This window comes from Grampus griseus (assembly GCF_964374135.1).
Source record: "Grampus griseus genome assembly, chromosome: 9".
Taxonomy (NCBI): domain Eukaryota; kingdom Metazoa; phylum Chordata; class Mammalia; order Artiodactyla; family Delphinidae; genus Grampus; species Grampus griseus.
The window spans coordinates 21,878,275-21,895,262 of record NC_139003.1 but is presented as its reverse complement, the minus strand read 5'-3'; the positions used below and the strand labels follow the sequence as shown (position 1 = coordinate 21,895,262).

The following is a 16,988-nucleotide window of genomic DNA, read 5'->3' as shown; positions in this document are numbered from 1 at the left end:
CCACCCACTCTGGATAGCAAGAGACAGAGGCATCTTGGGCAGCTATGAGAAGGAGGGAGCAGGTTGGGTCAGGGAGTCGATGGCACAAGTAAGGGACAGGCACAGAAGAGGGGAGAGAACCTCATGAATGTGGGGACATCCACTGATCTCACGGCTCAAGAGGAGTGGCCTCTGCAGTACTGAGGCCCAGTGGTAGGAGCAGAGCAGGTCCCAGCTGAGATGCCAAAGCCTGGGTGTTTGAAGACCCAGGGCTCTTAGGAGCAACTGGGGACAGGGGCCACAATGACTGTGGTGACATGGAGGAAACAGGGCAGCATTGCACATTAGATACATCCTGCACAGAAATGACTGGCAGGTAACCTCAGGGACTTCAGGATGGACTCAAGTGGATGGAGCCCAGTGTGTTGGTAGCAAATATGCTTAGAATTGGCAGAGAAGTGGCCAGGAATTCAGGTGGTATCAACAGTGCTTCTGCTATTACAAGGGAGCTATAAAGGGTGGAGTCCTAGGATGTGGCAGAGAGAGTCCACACAGGGAACCAGGGACCTTCAAACCATATATGTAGTCAGAGAAGAGAATGGGGGCAGCAAAGAGGCAAAGGGAGAGACAGCAAGGGGCAGAATGGTGGAGAGTTGGAGGTGGGGTCTCGTGATCAGGAGAGTGGATCTGGGGAACAACAGAGGGGGCAGGCAGAATGCGATGGACAACCAGAAGAGAGTCTTAAAATATGGCCAAGAGGGAAAGAGGGCAAAGGAGAGATCTGGACCACGTCATCACGGAGTGGGAGAGCAAGGCAATGGGCAGGGGTGTACCCCAGGGTCCGAAGGAGGAGAGATGAAAGCAGTGGAGGTGAGGGAAGGAGAAGATAGCGAAGTGGGGGCCTGGTGTAAAGTCCCGTGGGCAATGGCTTGATTAAAAGGGAAGAGAGAAGAGGAAGGAAGGTGAGACAGAACACGACTAAGGAAAAGGGAGCTTAAAGGGAAACGGTGGCCCAAGCCAGTATAAGGACCAGACCAATGACAGCCCATGATTTCAGGAGAGAACGTGGCAGGGCAGGGGAAGGAAAGAGTGTGAGCTGTGAGAGCAGGTCACAGGAGGGAGCACCCCCTACGGAGAAGGGATGACCCAATGCAACTCGATGACAGGCATCAGGGAGCACTGAGATGACATCATGGGCCCTAGAGAAGAGGCAGACGCTTTCCCTGGGCCAGGGAAGGAAAGGGAAGGAACGGATCACGTGAGGAGAGGTCACAGGAAGGAATGTTCAAATGGGGTCTTGATGTGGCACGACAGGAGGGCCACCTACCAGAGACAGACCAGGTGATGGGAGGCATCCAGGGGAGGATGGAGAATGGAGCGCAGCAGAAGGGACACAGGCTGGACACCAACGGGGGAGCAGCGGGAAGAGGGAGGTGGGCAGGTAGGAATCCAGGCAGATCTCGGAGGTGCCAACCAGAAGGAACCTCAGAGTTACAGGGCCAGCCAGTGGGAGCAGAGGCTTGGGGAGGGAGGAGTGGAGGGTGGCAGGCAAGGGGTGGGGAGCAGTGGCTGCTGCTACAGCCTCGAATGTTGTGGCAAGGGTGCAACTCTTCCGCCAGGCTCTTTACTACGGATCCGCTGGGGGCGGGGAGGGAGTTGGGGTCGGGGAGGGAGGAGCTCAGGGAATGAGTGGGGATGGGGATGGCGTTGGGGTCGGGGTGCAGGTCGGGTTTGACAGGGTTGTATGGGAGGACAGGGTTGGGATTGCTGGGAGTGGAGGTGGGGTGGGGAGGGAGATCCAACTGCAGACACGAGAAAAATCATCTACTTTAACTGCGCTTCTGGACTGATTTCAAGTCCAGTGTTGGGGTGATGACTTCAGGCTGAGTGAGGAGAGGACTGGGAAGACCAGGGAAGCCACCCAGAGAGGACAAAGGAGAGTAGCTGCAGGAAGGGAGGGAAAGGTCTGCCTGGCAGGAATCACAGAGGGAGGTGAGGACAGTAGGGGCAAGGCTCTCCAGGGGGACGGTGTCGTGGGTCTGATATGAGGAGGGGTAACCTAGGGTGATAGACAATGGCAAGCGGCAAGAAGGACAAGCACCAAAGATATTGTCCCAGTGCCTGAGGGTCATAAAGGATGGGGGGCAGGAGGGGTATATAGGGGTGTGTGAAAAGAATAGTGTCTTAATGCAGAACGGGGTTTACGGCACGTCAGGTGTCAGTGAGTTAATATGGAAGGGAATGTGGTGGTTCCAGGAGGACAGTGCCAGGCCAGTGTCAGAGAGGGGGGCAGGGCTAGGATCCTTGAGGAACAAGGGTCAATGGCAACCGATGGGAGCCTAGAGGCGGGCAAGGAGGGAGTGCAGCCCAGGGAGGCACGCTGGGCTTCCACAGCAGTGATTCTTCCCCGGGGAGGGGGGGTCGATTTCACCCAAGGGGGGCTGTGGGCATGGACCCCAAGGGAGGCCTGTCAGAACATCTGAGGGAGAGCAGTACTCTGCTCAAAACAAAACCAAAAAAATCAAAAAAGGAAACACAAAAACATTCCTGAAAGACGATGCTGACAGGCTTGCCTTGGGGGTCACGCATCCTCGGGTGAGAATCACTGGGTGGAAGGGGCAGGGTGGGCAGCTGGGAAGAGGCGTGAAGCATGAGCAGATGAGCCCGAGTCGGGCAGACGGAGGCATCAGAGTCAAGAGTGTCAGACATGGAGGAAAAGGACCCAGGCAGGGCCAGGGAGACAGCGAGTAAATGAATGTAGCCAGCAAGGCACCTGGAATGATTGGGGGAGGGGGGGGGGGATTACGGTCCATCAGTTGGAAGTGGATTGCAAGCATGCTGTCCCTGAGCTTAGGACTCTGGAGGAGTAAGGCTGAGGGAGATGGAAGTGGTGACTGAAAGGAAGTTGGGTTGCATGTGAGCAGAGAGCACCGGAGGGGGGTGTCCATGCAGAAGGAAGGGGCAGATGAGAGGGGAGAGGACAGTGCAGGAGAGCGTCTGGAAGAGAGATGACTGCCCCGAGCGGGTAGGGAGGGCGGACAGCAGGACCCAGGGCTCTGTGCAGGTCCAGACTGAGGGCGGTGTTGTCGGGAGTGGGTCTGGCAGGTGCGGGGGCAAGAGGGTGGGAAGAAGGTGAGTGCTGCGGTGAAAGAAAAAGGTCGGGGAATCAGAGGCCGGAGCCTGCCTGAGAGCTGTGTCAGAAGAGTACGTGACAAGGGGTCTGGATGGAAACCTGAAAGGTTACAGGGAGTGATGTCGTGGGGTCGTGCGGCCCGGGAGGCAAGCTCAGCCTGGCTCAGGAGCGTGGGTTGGTGGGCGGAGCGTGAGGATTCAACACAGTGTGCCTGAAGCAGAGATGACTCAACCGGGTTGAGCAGTGGATGGGGGACGGAGAAGGGAGCACAGAGCAGAGGAGACAACTGAATCCAGCTGGAAGGTGCACAGACAGCAGCTTCTTTAAAGAACGTCACATGGCTCAGGTAGGACAGTTCCTTTGCTATACATACAGTAGAGAAGGAAATAAGGAGAGATGATGAAGGTGGGCCCGGACGTAGGCAAGATCAGGTGAGCATTCTGAAACAGGTAGTAGAGAAGAGGAGGTCCAATGGCTAAGAAGAGTGAGGAAGGTGAGGCAATGGCACCCAGCAACCAGGGCAGCAGAGGTTTGTTGAGAGGATCAGGGAACACACTGCACAGAGTGTGATAGCAAAGAGCCAAAAGGATGGAGTTGGATGTCGAGGGTCCAGGAGCTGTGCACCCATGAGTGGGCCAAGGGCGTGAGGAAGCCCATGCAGGAGGGAGAGGACGGCGTGGGTAAGGCCAGGTTGGAACATGGGGTAGGTGGACGAGGTGAGAAGAGGATGAGCTGGTAAAGGTAGTGGTCTGTGGAAAATGTTGGAGACGAGCCTGTCAATGCAGGGCATGACGACACGAAACGATGGAAGGTCAGACAGAAGCCTGAGGGACCTGAAAAGACACGGTGCTCAGGGATGAATGGGGACAGCATATGGAGTCACTACAGCACATTGCAGACCAAGAAGCTGGAGACTGGGGAGCATGAGGGCAGGTCAAGAAGAGAGCAGATGTCAAGGAAAAGACCACTGCATCTGTGGCATGACTGACAGGTGGTAGGGGAAGTAGGACGGGATGTTGAAGATAAAGCAGAGAGGCTCTTGAAGACAAGAGTGGGAGAAAAGGCAGAGGATGGGCTGAGCAACGTTCAGTCCACACCCAGCCTGCAAAGAGAGAGATCCTTGGATTCTCGAGTGTCCATGAAGGTGGTAGGCCAGTATTGAGATGGGTCAGGGGAGTCAATGGGAAAAGAAAGGGACAGGCAGCATGGATGAGGGGAAGAACCTCATGAATGTGTGAAGGGCTCAGGGAAGTTAAAGGGGGCTCTACAGAAAAGGGGAAGGCAGCTTCAAGAGCTCCCAGTCTGGGGACGTCAGCAGATCTCAGGGGCAGGAGGGGTGGTATTGAGGCCAGACAGCAGGTGTACACTAGTGAATAAAAGAAAGTACAGGTGCTATCTGTTATATCTGTGGGAAAGCACTGTTTTATGGGAAGACAGACAATGTAGAATGTTTATAGAGGGAGAGGCTAGAGCACAGCCAAGTACAAAGCAAAGGGGTATAGTGCAATCAACTGGATTTTGAAAGAATTGTATTTAGCACTGGTAAAATATGCCTCCTACAGATGCTGATATAGTGTTTATACGTTCATTGTTTTTCCAGTGAAAATGAGCAGAGGAAAAAGAGAAAAGAAGTGGTTAAAATAAAATTGGAACTAAGTCAACAGTATACATACAAATCATTCTTGGAATTATTAAGGAACATTATAATGGTTAGGATGCATAGTGCGACCTGTTGATCACAATTAATGGAATAAAGGGAAATGGGAGAAATATATAAAAAGAAATTACCACAGGGAAATTGGTGGGTGGCTGCCTGAAAAATCTATCAGACAATTATGTCGAAGTGGGTAGATTCAAGAGAATAAATGGTCACATAGAGATAAATTCATAAAACAAAATCTGAAGGGAGAGCGTCAGCAGCAGTGCTCGTAACATTAGTGCTCCTGACATCCCAAGATGAAGACACATGCCAGAGAATGGGGTTGTTTTGAATAATAAGAGTAGGTCAAGGAGTAATTTCACACATTTTCACATACTGAATCCATTTAAAGGCCAGACTGTGAACCAGTTTTTCTAAGGCTACAAGATGGGGAAACAGGAAGTGAGTGGATGTGCCATGTTTATATTGCATTCTGGAGAGATGTTATCATTTAAGAAAGGCAGCAATAAAGATGACAGCTATCGATGATGGTGTGAAACGGGAACATGAAATAGGATAGGAAGACAGGTTCAAAGTCAGCACAGAGGAAATGTTGAAATTTCAGTGTGTTTGAGGAAAGGGAGGTTGGTTGCAAGACGAATGAACAGGCGAATGAGGTCTCAAACTGGAATCTTGGCAAGTCTCATTAACGGGTCAGATTTGGAGGAATATGGATTCTACGGCTAGGCTGATGCAAATTCTAGTGATAAAGGTAGGGGAAATGGTGGCTAAATAGTAATGTTCAACCTATCCTGCTTTTTTATTAGCATTTGAGTAGAAATTCAGATTACGTGCTTAGCTTGGAAGAATGCAGAGTTTCACCAAGGGTCATTAATGTGGATCCCAGTGAGTGGCTGGAGGTGCGTCAAAGTAAAAAAAACAGATAAATTTTACTTAACTGAAGCTGTGGATTTAATTCAGATTGTCAGGAGTTAATATGGCTAATACTGAATAGCAAATAATGGAATGGAGACAACAGATTCAGTGAAGAGATTGGAGTTCATCAGGATCCTGTGGTAGCTCATTAAGATAAAGGTTTAAGGAAGTGTAGAACTGCAAGAACTGCAGTATGTATGTATAATATGAAAGAGTTATGAATTGTTAAATGGGAGGCAGCATCCCTAATGAAAAACAGAAAGAGAGGGCTTCCCTGGTGGCGCAGTGGTTGAGAGTCCGCCTAACAATGCAGGGGACACGGGTTCGTGCCCCGGTCTGGGAAGATCCCACGTGTCGCGGAGCGGCTGGGCCCGTGAGCCATGGCCGCTGAGCCTGCGCATCCAGAGCCTGTGCTCCGCAATGGGAGAGGCCACAACAGTGAGAGGCCCACGTACCGCAAAAAAAAAAAAAACAAAAAAAACAAAACAAAAAAAAACAGAAAGAGAAACTCATATACATGTCCTGTTAAACTTGATCTTAGTATGGATATTTTCTATTGAAGGCTATTTAAATGAGTTATCTAAATTTGTTGAAATGAGAAATAATGATGCAATGAGGACCAAGAGTTCAATAATAAAAGCAATATAGGGATTAGAATGGTTCTGAGTAAGTAATAAAGCAAAAAGGTAGAGTCATTACAGAGGTCCAAAGTGGGGAAAAATTTGTAGAATGTTGCATATATATGTTGTTACTGGTGTAATAAACATTCAGAGGAAGGAACGTTGCTGGATGAGAAAGGACACTAAGAAAGCATTCTGCCTTGAAGGCTTTTCTAGAAATTTTTCAGTAAAGAGTAGTTGTTGGAGGATGGAAGATAAGTAGGACTAAATTGAGACTTATGATGTTGATTACTCTTCCACAATTTGCCCAAGATTTCAGGGAAGGAGTTATGGTAATATCTTGATGTTGAGTTAAAGTAAATTTTTTCAGATGGCATAGATTTTTTGTATACTTATAAAGTAAGGAGGAGTGGGAAAGTTTAAAGATACAGAAAAGGTAAGAACAGGTGATGGAATAACTTTCTGAGGATATGGGTGGGTGGGTATCTTTTGAACTGTGAAAGACTTGATTGTTAAAGAGGATAAAAGGAGAAAGTGGATAGTTTCAGAATTGAAACAATAATAGCCTCTATCTATTAAGTATTTACTATGTGTCTGGCACCACGCTAATCACGTTACTTAATTTCATTTTATCCTTACAACAATCCTAGAAGGTTTACAGAGATCAAATAACTTGCCTATGATTACACACTCAGTGTGTAACAGAGTCAGAATTCAAATCGAATTTATCTATCTCCAAAACCTACATTACTTTCTATTCTATACAGTTTTCAAGTTGAAGGAAATCACAATCTATAGAATTTCCATTTTTTTCTGTGACTATACGGAAAATATATTTTCTGAGATGAGACAAGCAGAGGTGATTGACTGTATAGATCTTCAGGTGATTGGTAAAATCCAGAATATCTGCAATGGGAAAATGCTGAAAGGAAGGCATGTGGAAAAGACTCTTATTACCACCTATGCCCTGGTATTTCACTTCTATTCATTGCACAGCAAAGACTCTGGATTGGCCATGGATTAAAAATTTTAGAGTTTCTAACAAAGACTAAAGAATAGAAAGGAGTTTTTTTTTAAGCAGGTAAATGATAGGTAAAACATAAATCGACTACTAACAAAATTTTAAAAGTCCAAGTGTTGAGACTTCCATTGGAAGAATTCCATTTCTTTTCTCCAAGATGCAATCACAAGAGTTTATAACTAAGTTTTAACACCAACCAGCAAACCCTCTGAATTTAACAGAAAAGAAGGAAAATTCTCCAAATGACAAATTTTTATAGACAAAATACTAACAACCATCGAGCAAAAGAGTCCATAGCCAGCAGACCAAAGGTTGAAACCTCTGGGCTAATTTGTAAGATCTGCTTTAAAAAGAAATTAACTCCATAGTAAGGAGGGGTAAGAAAATCTCCCTATGCTTTCTGTCTTAGTAGAAGTGTTTTCTGTTGTTGTTGTTTTCTCCTATACTATATGTAACTTATGTAATTTCAATATTGTTGTTTTATGTATTTTGATATTGTAAAATTGTATTTATTGTATTCTGTTAGAACCACTCCCTGGGGTGTGAGGCACCTGAGTTATCAGTTATCCAAGTGAACCTGGGGAAATGGGAGGAGCTAGTATTCTCAATTGGGGAGAGCTTGATTCTTTAACCAACGAGTTCAGCATTTTGCTTCCAAAATTAAGTAGCGAAGTAATGGCATCCCTTAAAAAACAGAAACTTAGTGGGAAGTAAAATGGGGTTAGAATTTTGAAATATGGAGAGGTGCCTACTGGAAAAAACTGAAGAAGTATGGTGTATCCCAGGATGATGGCAGAAGCCATAGGGCTACATTAAGACTGGGCCCAGATAGTGGTTTAGAATAAGGGTAAATAAGACTAGCTTTATTTACATAAGAGTACAGCCAGCTTAATTACTGGCTGGTGGACATAAGTCAAATCTAACCAGAGGGAAACAGACCAGGAAAGAAAGTGAAGCTAAAAGGGAATGGAATAAGAGAAACCTCATAAAGGGATAAAGGAGGTAATTAAAGGTTAAAGTTGGATGGCCTAATGCTCGAAGGAGAAATAGTGGAGGCCAGATAGGAAAGTGCCTTCCTACCCAGGAGCTTATGGATCCAGGGTGGCCGCAACTGCAGGTCCACCCAGGGCCAGAGGGAACAACCTGGGGTTCAGACCCAGCAATGGTGCCAACTTGAATCTACCTCGTGCTAGAGTTGAGTAGCCTGGTCTATCATCCAACACAGGTAAGATTGGGCAGGGGCTCCCAGAACCAACATCTAAAAAGGGAGTTGGGAGAGGGGCTAACGGAAGACAGGTTAAGCCCCAAATGTAATGAATGATGACCAGGGATAACTATTTACTAGTGCTTTTACGATTTCTTGTAACTCTGTAACTTTCCCAATATTTGTTAACTTCTATCTGATTTTTCCTGTATTAGTAGTAAAAATTGTTTTTTCCTGTATTAGTAGTAAAAATTGTTTTTTCCTGTACTGGTAATAAAAATTGTTCAAAATGTAAGTGCAATGTGTGTGCTTATTTCAGTGAAAACTGGGTAACAGTTGTGAAAACTCTGCAGTGACTATGGGAAGAAAAGAACTCAGGTGGGAAAATGGGAAAAAGAAATCAAGTACAACAAATACTTGACATTCATAGGTTAGAAGATCTCAAACCCCCAATTTGTAAATACCACTGGCACTAGCAATTGGCTGTTCTTCACAGGCCTCCCCCCCCCCCAAGACTGCATACAGGTCAAGCAGATTACAAGCCCTTCTCAAATGTGGATACACAGATGTTGGCTAAGCCACTCATTAGGCTGAGACATACTCTTAGACACTTGCCTCGTGTTACAGGACCCTTAAAAACAATATATTTTATGATGCCATGGATCTACTAAATAAAAAGTCCTTAGGATGCCCTGGAAAGAAACATCAGGGAGAAGTAGGCCATGATCCTTCATAGGAGACATCAGGCATATGAACCCTCACTAGTGGTGACACTGTTCCAACAGAAAGTCTGAGTTCCTTTTTGGGCTACCACTGTATACATCCAGTTTCTGTTTTACAATTAAATGTCCAGCATATTTTACTCAGAAACTTGGTTATAAAATTAGTATTTCTGTAAGCAGTAACTCATTTTATAAATATACCATCATTTAATTCCGGAAAAGAAACAAATTCTTGAACCCCAAACATCTGTCCAGACATTTAAGAGCTCAAGTGGTAATGCACTCTTAATCATATCTCTTCCATTCTGTGTGTTATTACCTGCTGTAGAGTCATCATCAGGTAAACGAACAAGAGTGTAGCATATTCCTGGTTGATTATAAGGTAGGCTGGGGACTGGGATACAACACAGCACTTCATAGGAATCTGATGGTTCCACCTGCACTGTCACTTTCTCCAGTAGCTGGTCATTGAGAGTATTGGTACAGTCAAACTGAAAAGTCAGCAAATAGGAAAGTTATGAAGGAGAAGAACTGTTTGCAAGCAAGTTGTTCCTTCCCACCCATAACCCACGACTGAGTTCTGGAACCCTCTATACTTTCTAAACACCACGCATGTCTCCCCGTAAGATTTCTCCTGAGGCAACGAGGATAACCTTATTCTTGAGGTCTTTTTTGTTTATATTAACCAGTGTTTTCCTCCTTCCTGAGATTGAGTTCTACCAAACAAGATGGTAGAAGTCTGATAGCTGTCTGAGAACCAAACTGAAATCCAAGTTCTTGGAATGACACACTTATTTTACCCTGATATTAAATGATGACTATTTCTTCCACAGGTTATCCTTTATGCTGTCCAACTTCTTCAGACATTTCAGTTTTATGTCTTTTTAAATTTAAATCATCAAAAGCTACCCATCACATCTCTACGGCTATGGAGTTAGGAAAGAAAACCAGATATGCTGCTAAATTTGCTTCTCTATAAAAGGGACTAGAATCATAAATAAACTAAAAGGGGATTAACACTAAACCCCTTACTGGAGCCAGTTCTGGCGCTTATCTCACCTGGAACACAATATGATTGGTAAACATGTGCTTGATACAACGAACAAAATATTCTGTCTCTGCTTCTGTAAGTTGAACAGGCTCAGAAGACTTGAACAAGGGTCCTAGATTCATAAACTCAGGAATGACAGCCAGTTGTTCTATCAAGAAAAAAGGAAAGAAAAGGAGGAGGAAAGTAAGAAGACAGGGAAGACATTACTCTGGGTGTCTAAAATGTTTTAAGTTTCCATAGTCTTACTAATAGTTGAACACTCAACTAATGTGTCCCCAAGCTTTAGTGAAATAATCTTTTAAGTAAGAGTTTATACACTCAATTACTAAAAGCAACAAACAGACAGACAAACTTAATTCCTAATTTCATAGAATTTGAGTTCCCTGATACAGAGTAAGAAAAGCATTCTCCGTAAGCTGGCAACTGGAAATTGCAAAGTCCCACAGACTCCAGGTAGCGCCCGCAACTGTAAGCTAGGACAATCAATATTCGGCCATACAACGAGCTCCCGTACTGAGAATTAATCAAATTGAACAAAAGTAGTGGCCTTCATTATACTTACAATGCCTCGGGTGCTAGGCTACTGCTTCTACACATCAAATCATCATACCTTGGAAAATGTCTTGCCTGGAAGGAGCCAACTTCTCGGGCTTAGTAGCCATCAGTGTGATTTCTACAAAGACAAGTATGAGCAATCAAATGAGCTTCCCTCCTACTAGCAAGCCAAACATGCAGACAGGAGATGAGGACAGAAACGTTAAGCAGATAAACATAAGGTGCTATTGCTGAATCACACCGGGAGGTTCTCTGTCATCTTTTTTGGAGGAACACTCAAAATGTATTTAGTGAACATATTTTATGAAATAATAAAGTAAGTCCTAAAAATACAAAATTTGCTTTAATGAACCGAAATGTTTTTTTAATTACTCTTAAAAGGAGGAACAGTTTATAAAACAAATCTCGTGATTCAAACAGGAAAAACTACTTATATAGTACCAACAAAAAAACCTGAAAATGTTGAAAGCGTAAGCTCTTTCATTTTTGGTTCTAACCACTACACACTTTGTTCCTTTATTTTTTTAAGCCTCCAACAGAAAAATTAATTAAGAAGTTAACTAATATCGGAAAATAAAAATAAGAGGTGACAGCACAATTACTGCTCTGAAACACACGGTGACAACTAACTTCAAACGCTGTAACACTTAGCATTAAAAAAAAAAAATTTCAATCTGAGTCACAATTCATATTCTTGCTTTCATGAGAAAACAAGGGAAAAAATTTTAAAACCCTAATTTAAAAAGAATCATCCAGGGGGCTTCCTTGGTGGCGCAGTGGTTTAGAGTCTGCCTACCGATGCAGGGGACACGGGTTCATGCCCCGGTCCGGGAAGATCCCACATGCCGCGGAGTGGCTGGGCCCGTGAGCCATGGCCGCTGGGCCTGCGCGTCCGGAGCCTGTGCTCCGCAACGGAAGGGTCCACAACAGTGAGAGGCCCGCGTACCGAAAAAAAAAAAAGAAGTATCATCCATCTTAGTTCTGTAAGATTAGAAGCAGTGACCATTAAAAGAAATATTAAAGAAAATATGCTAACAGTGTATTTTATTGGTGTAAAACTACTTATACATAGAAAAACTAACAGTGTTACCCTTACCTGCTTTCTGTTCAAAGACAGCAGCCATAGCAAGAGGAATAGATTTCATATCAAAGGGCTTTTCTGAAGGCTCCAGTGTATACTGGTGTAAGGCTTTCTCCATCCCTGGTACAGAGACTGCCAGACCTATGAAACAGAAAACTCTCAGCACTACTTCTTGCCAATCCTAGGACCCAGATAGGCCCAGATTTGTAATATTTATCTAAGCTTTCTAAAGAAAACTATAACCACAGATTTTATAACCTAAATAATAAAAAATAAAGGCTCTTATAATTTCATCCAAGGAAGCATAGGAGCAGAGCATAGGAATTTTCAACAAAATAGAAGTATCTTCCAGAAAACAAAGCAACGGAGACACATGGAAACGATGATAGCATAAGGGAAAAAAGGTAAACCCATCCAAGAGGGAGCTCAAGGAGGACCAGGAAAAAGCAATATTCTTTGGGCTTTTACATACTTTAGGTCTCCCTAGAAATGGAAGTGCATTCAAAGACAGAAACCAAGCATTTTGCCTAGTGAAGCCAGCTCATATGCAAATCATCATGGATATGCTTCTCAGACACCATTTGTGGAACAGAAGTGTACTTGTCTCCATTCTTGGCTCTCACTGACCATTGAAGATATATGTAGCATTCAGCGCCATCTGCCTCTGCTGCAGCACATTCAGATAGAAGGTGGCTCTATCCCGTACCTCATCATCAGTATCCATCATACACCTGTCCAGGGATACAGAAAATACATGTCACAGCACCATAATGATTTCCAATAGCTTTACCACTATACCTAAAGGACACGATCCAGGCCATCTGATACTGCCTTTATAAAAGAGCTCAACAACAGCCAACGGTGGATCCTAAAATCTCCACAAATACCGGGTACTGTTCTCAATTGGTAAAGAAATGGTGTCATTATGAATCAGAAGCACTACATAAGTAGGCATTAAAATAATTAGGAAGGACACAATAACATAAGATAGCAGTTTGGAGTCTATTCTTGGATCTGCAACCACATGACCCTGGTAAAGACTTAGACTTCGAATATAATTTAAAAATGGTAATATTATACTTTCCAAGGATACTAAAAAGCATTCCGAATCCAGGCATTGATATCACTCAAATGGCAATTTATTTGATTTAAACCAGCCAGCCTTTGGCTTGTAATTTTTCTGCTTCAATTACAAGATGTAATCACAGAGTGTTTGCTAAAGCAAGTCTTTTCCTCATCAAATAGAGAGTCAAGGAGACCATGAAAAGCTGGTATTTTCAACTCTACATAGTGAATCTCTTTGAAGTTGGCCCCTGTTATACAAATTGAGGCACATGTATTTAAGTCACTTCCTCAAAATCATGCAAGAGAAATTAGAAGTCAAATTTTACATGTACTTAGCACATGCAAAATTACCAGAAGAATAAGAAAAATGCCATTTGCCCTGACTCCATCAGCTCTACTCTTAGGTCCTGCAATGCATTTTGATATGGTACAATGAGGAATTCTCTATTCAGCCACATGGCATTCTTATTTTAAAAAGAAAAGAAAAGAAAAAGACATTCTTTTAATTACCTTTGTAAGAGTACTAGGATACTTGGGAGAAGATTCTCATTCTGAGCCCCAAATTTAGCCAAAGCACTCACAGCAGCTGTAATGGAGCATAAAACAAAACAACATGAATATTGGCTTCTCAGAGTCAAGCAGTAATCATTAAAAAAAAAAAATTAGAGGAGTTTCCCCATGTTCAGTTGGAATAAACTCTTATTGTTTTATTGTGAGTTTCTTGATCTTATTTCCTTGATCCATTTAAGCATAAATAGAAATCAGCAGGCCCAAGAGAGCTCTGAGTAAGAAAACCCACCATGCATTGAGGAAAAAGGATCATATGTATTCCTTATATGAGCTATCTTCCAGTCCAGCTCCTTATAAGCTCTAATCTTAAACAACCAGCCCCACACATTAAAAAACAAAAACCAAAACCCAAAACTCTATTATTAAAAGTCACTGTATCAGCAGAGGTTTACTGCTTACTTAACCTTTGTCAGGAGTTGTGCTAGATGCTGGAAGCAGAAAGACAGAAGACATCAAGGAGTTGTCCTCCAGTGGGAAAGACAGGTAAGTAAAGAGGTAGTTACAACATAGCACAGAAAGTCCATGGTAGGACTATAACCAGGGTACTACGTGAGTAGAGAAAGGAATGTAAGTCACAATTGGAGAAGGAGGAGACAGACAAGGAGTTGACACTTATTACTTGAGCTAAAGTCTGAAGAACAAATACAGTTAGCCAGAGGGAAAAGGCAGGAAAAGAGCATTCGAGGGAGAGAGAATAAAAAGTACCAAGGCCCTCAGGCCAGACAAGAAAGTGTGGCAAGATCCTGGGACTGGACACAGCTGAGCAAGGCTGAAGCACTAGACCTGTGCTGGAGAGCAGGAGAAAAGTGAGAGACTAGAGACAAAACAAAATTCGGTTATGGTTCAACCTCAAGGCTATTATTAACGGGTGTTAAATACAGGATGAATCTGTGTATTTGTAGCAGAGTGTACTACTCTAAATTTGTGAGATTTTATGTCTAACGACCACTTTGGTAGCAGAGTGTGGAGAATAATATACTGGATATGGGCGAAACTACAAGCAGTCAGACTAGTTGGGCAACTGAAATGGATGGGAGCCTAATGCAGCCCTCAGGAAATCTACGAAAAAAGACAATGAAGAAATGCATTTTGAGGAGACAGAATGGAAAGAACTTTGCCAAAGGATAGATGGGGGTTATAAAACAATGGAGTAAGGTTCTAGCCTTGCAACTGAGTGGATGATATAGGTGAGGATTTCCGTTTGGGATAGTTTGAATTTCAAGTTGAATTTAAAGTGCCTTAGATAGCCAGACGTACAAGTTCACGAAAGAGACTGCAATGCCACAGCGTATCAGCAGAGCTCTGGAAATGATCACCAGAATGAATGTGTATGCTGAGAAGACAAACCCCTAAGGAAAACTAACGTTTTAAGGAATGGAACAGAAGCTCTATAAATAAGACTGAGGAGTGATGGAAAGATGCAGGCTATTGTGGAAACCAAGGGAAGAGAGTTTCATGAAGTGTTTAGGCAACAGTACATCAAATTGACTGAGGTGAACAAGGGTAAGAACATTAAAGTGTCTAACTTGATTTTCCAACTAGCTTATAAGTAATTTCCAAAAAAAATAGCTTCAGAAGGTTTTTAAGGGAGAGAGCAAGATTATAGTGAGTTGAAGAGAAAATGGAGAATAAGTTCATAGGGGCAGCTAGTAATAGCTCCTACAAGGTTACATAACAGGGGGAGTATGGTCAGTAGCTAGTGAGAGACAATGGATCAAAGGAAGGCTTATAGTTTTAACAGGGGAGATTTGTACCAGTTCACATGCTAAGGGGAGGAGGAAGTAAAAAAAACCCTAAGACCTGTTTAAAAAGTCACTTAAAAACTACAGAGGGCTTCCCTGGTGGCGCAGTGGTTGAGAGTCCGTCTGCCAATGCAGGGGACACGGGTTCGTGCCCCAGTCCAGGAGGATCCCGCATGCCGCGGAGCGGCTGGGCCTGTGAGCCATGGCCGCTGAGCCTGCGCGTCTGGAGCCTGTGCTCCGCAACGGGAGAGGCCACAGCAGTGAGAGGCCCGCGTACCACAAAAAAAAAAAAAAAAACAACTACAGAGGCAGAAAGACACACAAATTTCACAGACATTCATACTTATGGCCATAACTCGGAAAAAATGGATGACGCCATCATAATCTTCCGTCATACCGAAAGTCAAGGGTTATTTGTCTCTGATACAGGCAGAAATCAGGATGGAAATTGGAATACAAAGCAATAGCTGTACATCTGGGGCTTAAGTGTGCTCCAAGATTCCACCATCAAATAGACGTTGCAACTTCATTTTCCAATTTCATTACCACCCCCTTGAGTTAATAAGCATTTCACAAGATCAGCAGTTACACCATTATTAGTGTTGCAATGACTCACCAGCTCTGACAGCCTCATTCTCCAGTACCACCCTATTAAAAATAAAGCGGATATACTTGGAGGGGACAGGCGTTCTGGGGCCCTCTTTGCCCAACAAATGTAGAATCTTAGTAGCCAGAACAGTGTGTTCACAGTCCTCGATGAATTCACAAAGGTGGGCTAGACCTGCCTCTTTACTGTCAGGGTTCTCTTCCACAATGCTGATTATGCAGTCCACAATGGCTCGCTTATATTCAAAGCCTCCCTGGCAAAAGAGAAAACTGCCATTCATTCTGAGGACACTTTTTGGAGAAATGCTTATACTCCAAGGCTCATGCTATAACATTCAGATTTCATTTCCCTTCCCTTATGAAAAAAACAAAAGCGTTTTTTTCCTCCAAGTGGGAAAGCCAAAGCAATATAGCATGTCTAGTAATAAGACAGAAAACAGAATTAGGCACACTATTTGAGATGCATACTGAGATGATAAAGAAAGCTGCTTTAAATACTACGGCATAAGAATTTAAGAGAGCAACTTCACATGATTAAAAAGTAGTGCACCTACGTCATCTCGGAGCATGTTGGAGAGGAAAGTCATCATGACGCTGTGCTTTCGAGGGTATTTCTGACAGAGAGCACTAATTGCCTGTACAACCACCACCTGTAGAAAAACAAACAAAAAGGACATGCACCTTTATAATGACTGTACAACTACCACCTAGAGGAAAACACAGAAAGGACGTTCATCTTTATAACTTTAGCTACTTATGTACTGTAAGCTAAGAAAGCACTATAGTTAACTAAAATAACAATAATGGTTCTTCATGAAAGATAAGCAAAAGAGACCTCAGAGGAAAATAAAAAGCAATGTAAAAATGAAGTGTATTCAAGAGACCCCAGGGCTTCCCTGGTGGCGCAGTGATTGAGAGCCCACCTGCCAATGCAGGGGACGTGGGTTCGAGCCCTGGTCCAGGAAGATCCCACATGCCGCGGAGCAGCTGGGCCTGTGCACCACAGCTGCTGAGCCTGCGCTCTGGAGCCCGCGAGCCACAACTACTGAGCCCACGTGCCACAA

General features: G+C 43.9%; 1 protein-coding gene across 3 annotated transcripts in view; it reads right to left on the bottom strand.

Moving 5' to 3' along the window:
• The window catches only part of COPG2 (COPI coat complex subunit gamma 2), a 130,791-nt gene that overhangs the window by 29,408 nt on the left and 84,395 nt on the right, over positions 1-16,988 (bottom strand). For all 3 annotated transcript variants that reach the window (XM_082662549.1, XM_082662550.1, XM_082662551.1), the window contains 8 exons: positions 16,479-16,574; positions 15,935-16,178; positions 13,517-13,592; positions 12,569-12,672; positions 11,957-12,082; positions 10,916-10,978; positions 10,314-10,453; positions 9,574-9,745 (listed from right to left, as the gene is read on the bottom strand). In XM_082662549.1, coding sequence (XP_082518675.1) covers positions 9,574-9,745; positions 10,314-10,453; positions 10,916-10,978; positions 11,957-12,082; positions 12,569-12,672; positions 13,517-13,592; positions 15,935-16,178; positions 16,479-16,574 — 1,021 coding nt within the window. The remainder of the gene's footprint in view (positions 1-9,573; positions 9,746-10,313; positions 10,454-10,915; positions 10,979-11,956; positions 12,083-12,568; positions 12,673-13,516; positions 13,593-15,934; positions 16,179-16,478; positions 16,575-16,988) is intronic.